Source organism: Astatotilapia calliptera, chromosome 22 (assembly GCF_964374335.1).
Source record: "Astatotilapia calliptera chromosome 22, fAstCal68.1, whole genome shotgun sequence".
Lineage (NCBI taxonomy): Eukaryota > Metazoa > Chordata > Actinopteri > Cichliformes > Cichlidae > Astatotilapia > Astatotilapia calliptera.
In genome coordinates, this window is record NC_137442.1 from 3,278,190 (window position 1) to 3,293,228 (window position 15,039).

The following is a 15,039-nucleotide window of genomic DNA, read 5'->3' on the forward strand; positions in this document are numbered from 1 at the left end:
TACTCAGACAGGTTTGCAGGTTTAACGTGCACACGGGTGAGAGTTCAAACGGAGACTCACTCACCGCAGCAGTTGCCACCCTTTATTTATACTCAAGCATGTTTGCGTCACAGACACATGCAGGAAGAGATAACATACAACGGTAGAGACTTGCTGCTGAGCTTGCACAGTGTAACTTCTCTAGTAAAAAGAGCAAACACATCTAGAGAACCTCAAATGAAATGTACTTCTAAACATAAACATAATAAAATCTTTCAACATTCCCTCCTGTTGTTTGATCTTTTCTCCTATATATGTACATAGCAACTCACTAACACTGTATCAGTCTATGACCACTTGTAAAACATTTTTAGCCAAGACATCATGAAATAGTGAGTTTTGCGAGTATGTTATATCCAAATGTCTATCTCATCATCATCTTTTTCATTCTGTGGTAGGGTGATGTAAGCATTAATTGAAGCAGTTACCATTTTTGACACCATGTTCTTCAAACAAGGTATGACACATGAAGTGAAAAGACACAATAACAGTAGTAGAACACCAACAAAAACAAGTCCTTTAAACAACAGGGACTTCCAAGAGCCGCTTAAAAGCCACGTGAGCCAGTCTTCTGTGTTCGCAACATAGTCTTGTTGTTGTACATCCCGAAGTTGTCTGAGTGTTTTCAGAGCATCGGTCATGTTGGATGAGTGTACATTATCTGGAATGTATGTGCAGCATGTGTTGTTAAAGAGGACACATAGTCCTCCTTTCTCAGCAAGAATCATGTCCAATGCTACCCTGTGTTGCATTACTGCAATGCGCAGAGCATCAATTTCTTGATTCTGTTCGTCGTTGATTTTACATGAAGCATTCAGAAAAAGTCCAAAACGGTAATTCAGAGTCTCTATTCTTAAAGCGTGTTTTCCTACCCCCACCCATGGGAAGAGTGCGTGAACAACCTTTTGTTTTTCAGTCCAAAGTTTAAATTCCTCTGGGACATCAGAACCCCAAATGGAATCATGCTTCTTGAGGTCTAGAGTGCTTCGTTTTTTCCTTGTTGTTGACGTGGCGTCCACAGTTATCTTGAAAGTGTGGTCAGATATGAAAATGGGAGCGCACTGACCTGTCCAATTCCTAGGAAGGATAAAATAGGCTTGTTGGCCACAGAGCCAGGCCATTCCTTGCACCCAATAGGTGCCATTCGAGATGTTGTTGTTCTTCACTGGTCCTCCAGGAGCATGTATCTGTACTGCTTCACAGTTGGTGGTTTTTCCCATTGGCGTGGATCCGATCTGTTGGCGGAAGCATAGGGTGTGGCTCAAATTCCCATTGTTTTCGAGAAAGACTGGGAATGATCTAGCCTTACTCCTGTGTTTTTCTTTCAGGTCAACCCAGAACCATTCGTCACATGTGCCACTTGGTAGTCCTATCTCGAGAGGTTTCTCATAGATAGTCTTCATAAGATTGACTCAGTTTATCATGCCTCTTTACGGTTTATTACAAACTGTAGGGCCTTGACCCATTGTTGTGATCTGTACGCTCGAGTGGGATGGCCTTCGTTGTCCTCCAGGAGGTTTGCTCACTGGTGCATCTTTATTTATAAGGCCCTGCTTGGACAAATGCCCACCTACATTTGCGATCTGCTCACACGGAGAAGTACTGTTTCTTACAGCCTGCGTTCAAGCGATCTTTTTTTGCTCAATGTTCCATTTGCCAGAACTGAACTGGGAAAGAGGGCTTTTACTTATGCTGCCCCTTTCACATGGAACATGATGCAAAAAGACTGGAAGATAGCAGAACTTATTTCATTAAATGCTTTTAAGTCCAGATTGAGAGAGCCAGAGAAAAATGTTTTTAAAATGTAATTGTTATTTATAATATGTATGTAACTTTGTAATTTCAACGTGTTGTCGCCTCTTGGCCAGGACTCCCTTGAAAAAGAGGTTTTTAATCTCAATGGGACTTTTCCTGGTTAAATAAAGGTTAATAATAATAATAATAGTCAATCACAATTCCCCGGTATTGATACCCAAGGCTGGCGTAACTTGCGGCACACTGTGCCTGAACCATGTTCATTCCCTTCGCGTACAAGGTGGCGTATTGTGTCGTTGGGGGCATATAGGAGCAAACATAGCAGTCTTTCCTGAGTGTGCTGTCATGTATATATCGATACCATGCGTTGTTCATCCATGGGTGAATGTGGTCTTGCGTCATGTCACGAAGATGTGAGTCGTCATGTGTCCTTCTTGTCTGCAGGTGGTGCTGTTCATCTTCTTTCTTTCGGGTGAGTGTTAATAAACTCACCAGGAGTGCAATACTAGCCACTAGGAGGACGAGCGTCCTATAGGTGAGTAGACTAGGGGCGAGAAGAACAGGGCGGGATTCTACCCAAAACAGCCCTCTCTCCACCTTCCTAGATCACCTACAGGCAGGGGCGTCGGCGTCTCTTAGTCTATGTTGTCACTTTTTTACAGTGGCTCTGATGAATCCAAGAGGGTCTTTCGGCAATTTTGCACGCTGTTGGTGTGGTCAGGAGTACTTGATATGGTCCTTCCCAACGGGGTGAACTCCAATTTTTCCTGTGGAGCACCTTTATCAGGATCCAATCTTCTGGCTTCAACCTGCAAGACACTGGAGATGAATCACTCGGCTGTTGGTTGTTTAGAACAATCTCTTTATTTTCAAGCAATTTAGTCATCCATTCAGCTAGTGTAGTTTCTCTTATTGACTTATCTATGGGCTCACTTGTGATTGGTAGTGGAAATGGTCTATCATGAATGATTTCAAAAGGTGTGAGTTTCTGAGAACTTTGTGTCAATGTCATCCACATTTTTACTAGGCCTATACACTCAGGCCATGGTCTCCCTGTTTCTTCCATGCATTTTCTCAGTCTCTGTTTTATTGTGCCGTTAGTTCTTTCCACTAGTCCGGCACTTTGTGGGTGGTAAGCACAGTGATGTTTGATGCTGAATCCTAGTGCTTCAGAGACCTTGCTGATCACTTCATTAACAAAATGTGTCCCGTTGTCTGATCTTATCAGAGTGGGGATGCCATATGTTGGAATGAAATGATTGCACAAACATTTTGCTACTGAGATGGCGTCTGCTTTTTTTACTGGATAGATGTCTGGCCATTTTGAGAATACGTCTATGATCACTAGAGCGTATTTTGAGCCTTGGCATTCATTTAGTTCAATAAAATCCATGTGGATTGTATGAAAAGGATGAAGTGGTGTGGGAAAGTTTCCTCTTTTTGGTCTGAGGTTTCCCTGTGCATTATGTTTTTGGCAAATCATGCATGTTCTGACAAATTCTTTTGCTGAATTTTCGAAATTTTGAGTATAGAAATATTTAGAAAGTATATCTACCATTCCTCCCGTTGACACATGAGTGGAACCGTGTGTCACTAATGCTGCTGTTTTGTGTAGGGATTTTGGTAGTATTGGTTTGCCATTACAAGTCATCAAATCATTTTCTAGCTGTGCTCCACATTTTAACCATTTCTTTTGTTCAGTAGTCGGTGCGGCTTTTTGTTCGTTTTTAAGCACATCAAGTGGTATTTGCATTGAGGATTCAGACATTAATGTGTCTATAGTTTGTTGTGCTGCTGCTTTTGCGGCTTGATCTGCGAAGTTATTGCCTTTAGTGACCTCTGAGTTGTCTTTCTGGTGTGCAGCACATTTACATAATGCTAACTGTTTTGGCAATGTTATCACTTCCAACAGTGCCTTTAAAAGATCTCCATGTTGCACTGGATTGCCAGTGGAAGTGATCATTCCTCTATTCTGCCAAATTTTTGCGAAATGATGCACTGCTGCAAAGGCATATTGGCTGTCAGTGTGAATGTTTATATCTTGACCTTTGTGTAGCTGGCATGCACGTATGACAGCAATGAGTTCAGCACTCTGTGCTGAAAAAGAGGAAGTTAGGGCTTTTGCTTCTAAAACTGTGTCTACTGTGGTTACTGCGTAACCTACACAGTTTCGCCCGAGACTATTTTTGAACGCTGAACCGTCTACAAAGATGTTAACGAAGCCAGCTTGTGGTGTGCTGTAAATGTCAGCACGTGGTTTTGTTTCCTCATCTAGCTTCTTTATACAGCAGTGCGCGTCACCATCTTGCACAGTAGGAAGAAGTGTGCTTGGATTTAACTGTCCGCACTTCTCAATTCTGATGTGTGACTGTGAAAGCAGAATACCTACATAGGAAAGTTGTCTTGCATGTGTGAGATAAGACAAGTTTGCTTGTAACAAAATGGAGGTCACAGCATGTGGGACTTTGATAATCAATGTGTGTCCGAGAACAATATCAGCAGATTTTTTAACTGCCTCTGCTGCAGCTGCACAAGCTTGTATGCAGGTAGGCAAACCGGACGCAACTGAGTCTAATTTGCACGAGTAAAACGCAAGTGGACGTTGCTTTTCCCCGAAGGCCTGCGTTAAAACAGCCTTCATGTAGCCTGCACCTCCGTCTACATGCAAGTAGAAAGGTTTGTCATAATCTGGTAATGCTAAAACTGTATGTGTCTGGAGTGCGAGTTTTAGATTACTGAACGCTTCATCCGCTTCTGGTGTCCATTCTATTTTATCTTTCAGTGCTAGGTTTTTACCATAAATTAGATTCTGCAAAGGCTGAGCTAAAGAAGAATATTCAGGTATCCAGCTTCTACAAAAATTGCAAAGACCTAAAAAGCTCATCATTTGTTGTTTCGTGAGCGGTTTTGGAGCATTTTGTACTGCTAGTTTTCTGCTGTCTAACAGTGTCTTCCCTTCCCCTGTGAGTGTGTGTCCTAGGTATGTAACCTTTGGGCTCCACAGTTGTAGTTTGTGTTGTGAGACTTTATGGCCCTGCTCAGCTAAATGGTGTAACACTGTCATTGTGTTTGCTTTGCAGTCTGCTTGTGTGTTCCCTGTGATGAGTATATCATCTACATACAGGAGAAACTGTCCCGGGGCGGGGAGTGTGCACAGTGACATGGACTTTTTTAGAGCCTCTGCATACAAGGTGGGGCTGTTCTGAAAGCCCTGAGGTAACCTTGTGTACGTGTACTTTTGACCCTCAAAGGTGAACCCGAACAGATGCTGCGAGTCAGGGTGCAGTGGTACAGAAAAGAATGCATTTGACAGATCTATAACTAAAAACCACTGTTCCTTGGGGGTCACTTGATTCAGGATTGTGTGTGGATTTGCTACCACAGGTGGGATTTGTTCTGTTACTTCATTTATTGCCCTGAGATCATGTACTAGACGGTACTTTCCGGTATTTGCTTTTTTCACTGGGAAAATGGGTGTTTTACAGGTTACTTTAGTCATTTTTATTAAGATGCCTGCCTTTTCCATGTCTGCAATTACTGGTTTTATTCCTGCTTTGGCTTCTGTTGTGAGGGGATACTGTGGTTTTACTGGCCTGTAAGTTGTTGTGGTTTTTACTACAACAGGATCTGCTCCTTTAATTAGTCCTACATCTGTTGGTCCTATGGACCACAGCTTTGCAGGTAATTCTTCTAATTCTGGATGTTGTTCTAAAGAGAGTGTGTATCAATCCTCACTAACTTCGTGCATGTGTGCATCTGCGCAGTCAATCATGTGGGTTGCTGGCTGTGTTGTGAGTACCCACCCTAATGTGTACCTCATACATCCTGTTCTACGGCCCTGAAGCCACCCTTCATGTGTTTCCTCAGTTGACTCATATCTGTCCCTTTCAACCTGAGTGAGGATGCGGCCTAAGTCTTTCCAGTCCGTATTGTCATTACGTGCTATTGACACATGTGGTTTTGGCATCCTGCTTAGCTCTTGGACCTTTTCTGGCTGTATTACAGAGCACACTGCATTACCGCTTTGGGTAACATAGAGGTGTTGCAGTGTGAGTTTCTGTGGGCCTAGTCTGTGCACTTGTTGGTCATATATGGGGTCATGACCTGGACTTTGTTTGAACCTTAAGGTGTTGTGGTAATCAGCAAAATCTAGCTTTCTTGATTGGGTTGGCAAGTAGCGATTTGCTATATGCTGCAAGGGTTCTAATGGAGGCAAGTCTAATGTCCAATAATAGTGGGGTTCCCCCTGTCCTTCACACACACTAAACTGACGGGCCTCAAGACTTTGCTCTTCATGCAACATTAGTTTAGCATACATGCCCTCTGGCCCTGGCACCACACCGATCTTTAGTTTTTTTAAAGCATCTCTCCCTAAAAGGTTGACTGGGCAGGATGGGTCATATATACATTGGTTTTTACAACTTCTGCCGCTTTCTTTGAGTTCTAGCAACAATCCTTCTGTTAATGATTTAACACTGGTGTGGCCTGATGCAGATTTAACTATCAGGGTGTCACTTGAGTATTTTAAATTTTTGGGCTTTTGATTTAACACGGTTTTACATGCTCCAGTGTCACATAACATGGTCATGGGTTGGCCACTTATATGGATTGTTGCTGTGGGTTTGTGTTCGGAACCTAAAAGCAACTGTTCTATGTTGAAAATTTCTGTCTCCTCTTCTGTTTCCTGTTCTAGTCACTTACTCTGATTCTCACTTCCATTCCTACAGTCTCTTGCAAAATGTCCTTCCTTTCCGCAGTTATAACAGCGATTGTCTCTATCATTTTTGTCCCCTCTATCTCCTCTGAAACCTGCTCTTTTCCTTCCTCTGTTCCTCCGCTGTCCCTGTCTCTGTCCTCTGTATCCACCAGCAAATGCCACAAATCCTGTTTCAGGATCCACAGTGAAAACACCTCCTTTCTCTTTCTTTTTTAGCACTCGGGTTGCATGTTCTGCATACTGCAGAGCATCTGTTAGGTTACCGGTATTCATTGTTACCCAGTGTTTTTCAACATGGGCTCTAACTGGGGGAAGGAGACCGTTTAGGAATGCGTTCTTTAATTGCTGTTGGTATGGTCTCTCTGGGCCTTCTTCATAATCTAGGCCTGAATGCTGTCTAAAAACCGGGCGTAGCCGGTCGAGGAAGTCTGCTGCTGTCTCGGCTTCCTTTTGTTTTACTTCTCCTATTTTTGCGTAATCTGCTCTGGGGGCCAGGCGGACTCTAATCCGCTCATACAAGTGTGTTATGGCAGCTTGTAAGTCATCAGATCCGGGATCTAGGGCCCTACCATTTTCATCTGATCCTGTAAAATTTTCCCTCACTGTTCCCATTTTTAATCCTAACAAGTCTTGTATCACTTGGAGCATTTCATGGCCATTCAAATACCACTGTCTTCTAATTAACTCGACAGCTTCTCTCCACTGTATGAAACCTTCATTTAAAGATGGGACATCTTTGAGTACATTCTGTCTATCTGTTTGTGACCATGGTCTAAAAACAAATATGTTTGGGTTCTCATCTCGCTCATTATTTGCACCACCGGTCAGCTGTCAATATCTAGGATTGGGTGTAGCTATCATTGGGAATAATTCAGAGGGTCCTGGGGGGTCAACATTTCCTCCCATGTCCCTGCCTGTCGGATCTCTCCCTATGTCTTCCTGTGGATTTTTATTTACAGCCATACAGTTTAAGGCATGTCGGGCTTGAGCATAGGGGTTAGATTGGTTGGTAAACGGGTTTTTTGATTGCGGTTCTGGTGCTGACGGCGTTGGTACATAAGGGGGTGGCTATGAGTTTTGTAATGCTGTTTCTTTTTTCTTTTGCCTTTTTTGTCTATTTTCACTACGTCTTTCTTCCTCCTCTTTCCACGCTTTGAAATACTGCAACTCTTGAATACGTTTTGTTTTCTTTTTAGGATTCTTTTCAGTATTTATTTCTGCTTGGAGGGTTTCTTTTAATTTAGTCAATGCGGAGGGGCTACATTTTCCCTCCCATGTGGGACATTTAGTTTTCTTTTGATTTCTCCATCTGCATGCACTAGTTTGTCCGGCACCTGGACATTTTTTCTCTAACCACTGCTCGTCAGCAGTGAGTTTTGAAGCTTCGTTACCCATTTTAATCCTTTATAACTACACAACTGCGGCACCTTCTCTGGCACGAGAATCGAGAGAGGTAGTTGACACGGCCTTCTACTTTCAAGCTATTCTTGAAAGCGGTGTCAGCTTTACGTGATAAAACACGACCTTTTTCTCTTTTCACCAGTACTTGGGTGGCCAACAGTAAACAAATTAGTGGAATAGTTCAGCCTTCTTATTGTGCTGGAAAATCAACTTATTCCACCAACAAAAATAAAACAATAAATACCTTTATGCGCGCGCTAATTTTACCCTCTACAGGGGAGCTACCAGTCCTATTTCAGACGAGCTCTATTTTATTTTAAAATGCTACCAGCCTTCTTCAGGCGAGCTTTTAAATGCTACCAGCCCCTCTCTGGGCGAGCTTACACGGTTTTACGCAACGTGTCTCAGAGTGTCAATATTCACCTGTTTGTTGACTTTGCCGGTTGTCAAGTCTCCCTCATCGACCCCCAGCGTCGTGTACCACTTTTAAGAACGCTGGCCAGAACCCGAATTCTACGTCTCTGGTTTTTTATCCTGTACCTAGACAGGAGCTGTCGACAGACTTCAGCGCGGGCTTCTCACGACGTCAGGACTCGATGAGGTTTTCCTGTGGGATCACGCAAAGTGGTGTCCCTCCGGCTCGGAGGACCAAGAAATGTCAGGAGTTTTCCTGTAATGCAACTCAGGTCAGAATAAATGATACTCAGACAGGTTTGCAGGTTTAACGTGCACACGGGTGAGATTTCAAACGGAGACTCACTCACCGCAGCAGTTGCCACCCTTTATTTATACTCAAGCATGTATGCGTCACAGACACATGCAGGAAGAGATAACATATAACGGTAGAGACTGCGTCACAGACACATGCAGGAAGAGATAACATACAACGGTAGAGACTTCCTGCTGAGCTTGCACAGTGTAACTTCTCTAGTAAAAAGAGCAAACACATCTAGAGAACCTCAAATGAAATGTACTTCTAAACATAAACATAATAAAATCTTTCAACAGGTCATGATGCAAATGACAACAACAATGACACAAAGGAAGACCCTCTTCAGATTGTCAAAGTATGCTTAGCACAGTGACACAGCATTAAAAAAACACTCTCTGCAACTCTGAAACTCTCCCTGTGGTCAACAACTGACACACATTATGCTCCTATCGTGGTCTAAACCAATCAGAGATAATCAGGGGTGGGACCTCTCTGATTGGTCGTAGTTCAGATATTCATGTAGTCCGTCTGTACGTTTGAAAGTACAGGCAGATAGAGAGAGGTGAGTAGCTTGAATAAAGCGACATTGATTCATTAAATCCTAAATCGAGTTTTAAACATAAATATATTTTCCCAGAAACGCCGGAATCTCAGGTTAAAGATCACAAAAGTATTTTATCAACCACCAAACAGTAAATGAGAGCAGGTAAACGGATTCCACACAAAGACACACAGTGTAAACACACAGAGGGACCCGACGCATCAGAATCAGCTTTCTCTGCTTTCTCACACGACGGCACGTAGACGGACACGCCATCGGGCTGAAAGCCGACAGCTCACTGATTCTGATGCGTCGGGTCCGCGCTGTTTACGTCTTTTTTGTGCTGATTCTGAGCTGCAGGTTTTGTCTCTCTCCAAGCAAAATTGACTGAACCAGCAGCAAAAGAAGCAACAAACTATTCACATCTGATAAACATCGTCATGAATTCCCTCTTACTTTACTGTTTTGTTTCCACCAAGATAAAAATCACACTTCATGCACAGCTCTCTCTCTCTCTGTACTTCAAGAACAGTTTCCTGTCTCAAATCTCTGTTTTCTGCGTTATTCCTTCGCTTATTACCCACCAGTCTACCGTTGTTTACAGCGCTGTCAGCCTCTGTGTTTTTTTCTTTTTTTCTTTTACTTCAATGACCTCGGCCAAGAAAGCCTATTTTCTGCTGTTCAATACTGAAGAAATGTAAACTTTTTAAAATTATGCAAAATTGCAGAATATTTTTTAAGATTATCTGCTATAAAAAGCCAGGCCAGGAATATCTCCTTCATGTTTTCTGTTTTTTATTCTCAGTTACTTTGACACATGGGCATTGTTAGGATTGATATTTTTTATATTGTCATTTGTGCTAAAATATATAGATATATAACCATTGCCTTTATGTGTCCTAATATGGCTATCATTATGAAGAAAAAGCCAGACAGTCAAAGGGGCTTTCTTTTGTTTACATTTACATCATGTACACTTATATAAGTTGGTTGGAGTTTTGAGCCATGGGTGGACATGACTCAAAAAGGGGGGAGAAGATCATAAACAACTTGATCCAATTTCCTTTAAAAAACTTTTTCTGCAGTGACAACAGGAAAGGAGAGGAGTTGTAAATGCAGATGATTCACCAGGTGACTCGATCACCCCACAGGGTGTCTACAGTGAGAAGATTTGGGGGTTTGAAAGGGGTCATAAAGAGGAGTGTTGACCAGGCTACAGCTTTGAAGATAGCTGGAAGCCACATGGACAAACCAAAAACCAACAGATGTGTTTGAATGCCTATGTCTGCATACATTTGGATTGTAGTGCATATTCTTTTGAGAACGTTGATTCTTGTTTTTGACTGTTGACATTCATTTGTTTCCTTGCAGGATGTAGTTTACTGTGTGTGAGATGAATGAGAAGTAGGATAATTGCTAAGCACGTTTCGTACATGTATGAACTGTGAACTTTTGCAGCAGTAGGAAGTGAATGATGTGAGGAGCTGTGTGTGAATGAAGCCTATACTGAACTGTCAAACACAAGGGTGCATAAGTGGAAATTTAAGTACAAAGTTGACAAAAAGGGGGGACTGTTGGAGTCAAATTGTTAAATGTTGTCATTGTGTTACTTAAATGTGTAAGACTTAGTTCAAGCAGCATGGTCAAAGACATTCCTTTGTCTCTGACCACCTCTCCAGCCTGTTTGTTGGTGGGGGAGGCTGTAGTGTTTCATTATAGGGACATCCTATGTGAGGGTTCTGTTTTCTTGGTTAGTAAGCTTCCTGCTTTTATGACCCTTTTGATAAGCAGGAGGTCACACAAACGCACCACCAAACAAGCATACCTTTTGTGACCATAGGGGGGTTTTACAACGAGTGGTGTTTGTGTTCTCAGAATAAAAAGCTGCAAGGAAGGCTGTTTACTTGATGCTGGCTAGCAGACAGGTGAGGAGCGTTTAGCTCCAAGAGCCTGGTTCCAACCAGCCTCCCTTGCTAGCAAGTAAAATTGCTGTTCATCTTGCTTCCTTGTCGTTAACGGGAATAAGTTTCTAAACCTGTGGAAGCGCAGAGCAGCGATCACGGCGAAGTGGCTCCTCCGGCACGGCGGCAGGATTCCTCCAGGTCGCTCGCTAGGGATGGGTATTGATAAGATTTTCACGATTCCGATTCCATTTTCAATTCTGTTTAACGATTCGATTCTTTATCGATTCTCTTATCGATTCTTTTTAAAAAAGGAGAACACTAAGGTCGATTAGCTTAGAACTTTGTTTTTTATCTTCTCTTTGAACAAGATAGAAATTTAGGAGTAACATGGCCTTACAAACCCAGCAGTGAGATCTTAAGAGATCCAGCCTACGGCTCTTCAATGGGGTGTCACAGGGTCCCCAGGAAAAAAAAAATTGTAAATGTAAAATAATAAAATAAATATTCTTCTGTAGCAATAACAAAGTATAACATAAATTATTCAGTAGCAATTACACAAGAATATCCAGTAATGTCCCTGCCTACAATTAAACACATTCACTTGCTTAAAATCGGGGCATCTGCTGTGACAAATGGGTGCAAGCCTTTGACCACAAACTGAGTCTCTGCTCGGTGACATTCGTCTATCCTGGCCTGAAAGGAGATGCTACCGGTAGACTGCAGCGTGAACTGCCAGCATCTGAGCCAGACTCTGTCTCATCATGGTCACTAAATGCACAGTAATGGCAGGTTTGTAATAAGGCAGATCGCGCTAACATAATATGCACTGTTAGTTGATTATTTACCTGCCGCATTAACGGGAGAGGACGTGCAAACGTTACCGCTGCTGCTGGGTTGAGATTCACGAGGCGGAATTAAAAACACGACATTGATTTAAGGTCATCGTGTGTTTTTTGCATATTCGTAGTCTTTCCTCCCTTAAATGAAATATCTACTTTGCAAGTTGCCCCGTTGTCATCCGTTCTCGTAAAGTATAACCAAACTTTTGAGCATTTGAGCCGCTTAGGCGCAGTGTTTCCTGCTGGGTAAATGACGCTCCGCAGCGTGGTGACGTCATTGGGGCGACTGGAATCGATAAGGGAATCGTTTGCAAAAATGGCAAACAATTCCAAGGAATTGAAACAGTGGGAACCGGTTCTCAACAAGAACCGGGTTTCGATACCCATCCTTATCACTCGCTAACACTGTGGAGCATCAGCAGTGAGTCACGGATGTTAAAAAGCGTCTGTCACTCATACACCAACAGGGAGTGGGTTTTCCAAGCTAGCAGGGACACCACTAAGAACATAATACACAAACATTGCAGAAACGAGAGAAAGACGGCGTGCCATAACACCCGGTGCCATCTCTGCATTCTTATGGCCAAAGAGTGCCAAAGCACTTTAAGCACAAGAACAAGATTGTTAGTTAATCATTTACAAATCAATATTGTCTGTATGGACAGCAATTTCCCCCCAAAAAAGGGCACATGTAAAACCGCGGTGTTAAGCGATGCGGTTGAAAAAATGGGTGCGCCTAAGAAAAAAAGGCACACCAGTGCAACCAAGGCAAGAAGTTATTCTAGAGCCCTGTAATGTTAAAGATAATTAGAACATGAAGGCACTGCTTAGCTTAACTGAAAACAATTCTGGGATTTGTTTTTTGAACTTTAGCATCACAGTTGAACAAATGAAAGACCAGGAGAATAACAAAGTGAAAGATGAAACATCGACCAAATCATTTTAACAATGTTCATGTTTGAAAATATACAGCTTAATAAAAACAGGATGACTTTATTTGTACAACAATGTGAGTTGATAAGAAGGTTCGTTTTTGGTATAGAGGAGTTTATTTGTTTTGTATGTGAGCAATGCCAAAACAAGAAAACAGGTCCTTATGTTCCCCAATCTTCCCAAACAGAAAAGTAAAAGTAAACCAAAGACGAGTTTCTAAGCAATGCTCTTAACCAGGAAACAAGTGTTTCAACAAAAATGGCCTTTCACTCCTTAACTGCTGCAAGGTTTACTTTTTACTGTTTGACTATTTACACTGCACAAGTTTACTCTCACAAATTAAACCCTTTTTGGGTAAAAAAAAAAAAGATGGAGGACCTGTACTACTGTGTGTGTGTGTGTGTGTGTGTGTGTGTGTGTGTGTGTGTCCTCAGTGAACTGTATCAGTCTCTGCAGTATCTTCCAGCTGCAGCAGTCACTTCAGTTTCTGTTCAGTCTGACTGAGGGAGGTTTTTGTACGACTGTTTTTCACTGTGTGAACACCCACTGACTGTTAGGATTGTGTTCACTCTGACAGTAATAAACTGCTGCATCTTCAGTCTGGACTCCACTGATGGTCAGAGTGAAGTCAGAGTTTGATCCACTGCCTGTAAAACGAGCTGGAATCCCTGATACTCGAGTGCTAGCATAGTAAATGAGCAGTTTAGGAACTCCTCCATCTTTCTGTTGGTACCAGTGTAAGTAGTTGTTGTTATAAACATCCTGACTGGTCGTACACTTGATGCTCACAGTTGCTCCCACAGCAGAGCTCACTGCTCCAGGCTGAGTCACTGTATATTGTCCTCTGGACTCTGAGGACACAGAGACAAAAACATAAAGCAGCTTCATGGTTTTGTGGGCTTCATTTCAGAGGGACAGATGTTGATAGAGGAGAGGAGTTTGATTCTCTGGACTTTACCTGTGAAGCAGCAGCAGAGGAGAGTCATGTTTTTGATGAGGAGGATTTCTGTGGCTTCTGTTGTGATGAAGGACAGCTGTCAGTCATCCAGTGTTCAACTCTCAGGACTATAAACTCTCCCAGAGCACTGGAGCATGGTGCTGCTGATGCAAAGTGCCTCTCTATGGAAATCATCTGACTGACTCCAGCACGACTCGTTTAAAAAGAGTTTTTCACAGCATATTTGGAATGTGACTCAACTGAACACTGTAGATTCATAGACAGGTAACAAATAAAGAAAAAGTCGACCCCTACAATGAAGTGATGGGAAAGCTGTGTAAATTTGAGCAGATGTGTTAGAGCTCACGTTTATCCTCCAGTATCATCACCATCATTGACACCGAATGTGGGGACATAATCAAAATCGTAATTATAAAACTTTTAAATAAAACAACTGGAGAATCTGTACCAAAGAGCACTGAAGCTTTTATATTCGGTGTTAACTCAACAATGTAAACAAACACTTTTTCAGTTTTCGCTCCTTTGTTGTGACATATCTCACTTTGTCACTGCAGAATAATGTCATGGAAATATAATCAACAAAGGCTGCAGACACGATGAGCCAACACCTTTTTAATTCCCAAGCAGTTGAGGGAGAGACGACATTCAGTGGGGCACTGATACGTGTCTCTAAAGATGAATAGCAGCCCTCTTTAACCTTTTAAAGCCGGTTGGAGCGGACACGCTCCAATTTGCGTAAATATTTTTAAATCCCGGTAGCTCTGCAACCACGTAAGCTAGCGCAATAATTTTTTTTGCATATGAAACCGGAGGAGTTGTACTTACATCTTATGTCATCAGCTTGTCCTCGGTCACAGTTTCCTTAAAACATACAGCTTTGCAAAAACTGCATAAAAAGCACTTGCAGCAACAAAAACATAATATTCCAGAAACACGCTTTGCCGATCCGATCAGCTGTTTGTAACACTTCCTAGTCCATCAGCGTGAACTATCGCATGTCCTCCATGTCCTGCCCGAAACCGGAAGTGACGTCATTTTGCGGAAATGTAGTTTTTTTTTTTACCATCGTGGCCTTATGAGCCTATACTTGTGTTTTTAAAAGTTATGTTTGACTTCATGACTTTCTGTGTCGTTTCTGGGATGCTGAGGACTCATACTGCACTGCTGGAAATAGTTTATTTTGATGCAGGGAGCTGGAAGCATGTAAATATAATAATAACCACAGCAGCCAAACAGAGAG

General features: G+C 42.3%; 2 gene segments (V, D, J or C); both read right to left on the reverse strand.

Moving 5' to 3' along the window:
- LOC145423569 (Ig kappa-b4 chain C region-like) overlaps nt 1-15,039 on the reverse strand; it is a 213,727-nt gene that overhangs the window by 148,743 nt on the left and 49,945 nt on the right.
- LOC113014269 (Ig kappa chain V-III region MOPC 63-like) overlaps nt 1-15,039 on the reverse strand; it is a 141,861-nt gene that overhangs the window by 65,617 nt on the left and 61,205 nt on the right. The window contains 1 exon segment of the V gene segment in view: nt 13,377-13,692. Within this exon segment, the coding sequence occupies nt 13,377-13,692 (316 nt within the window).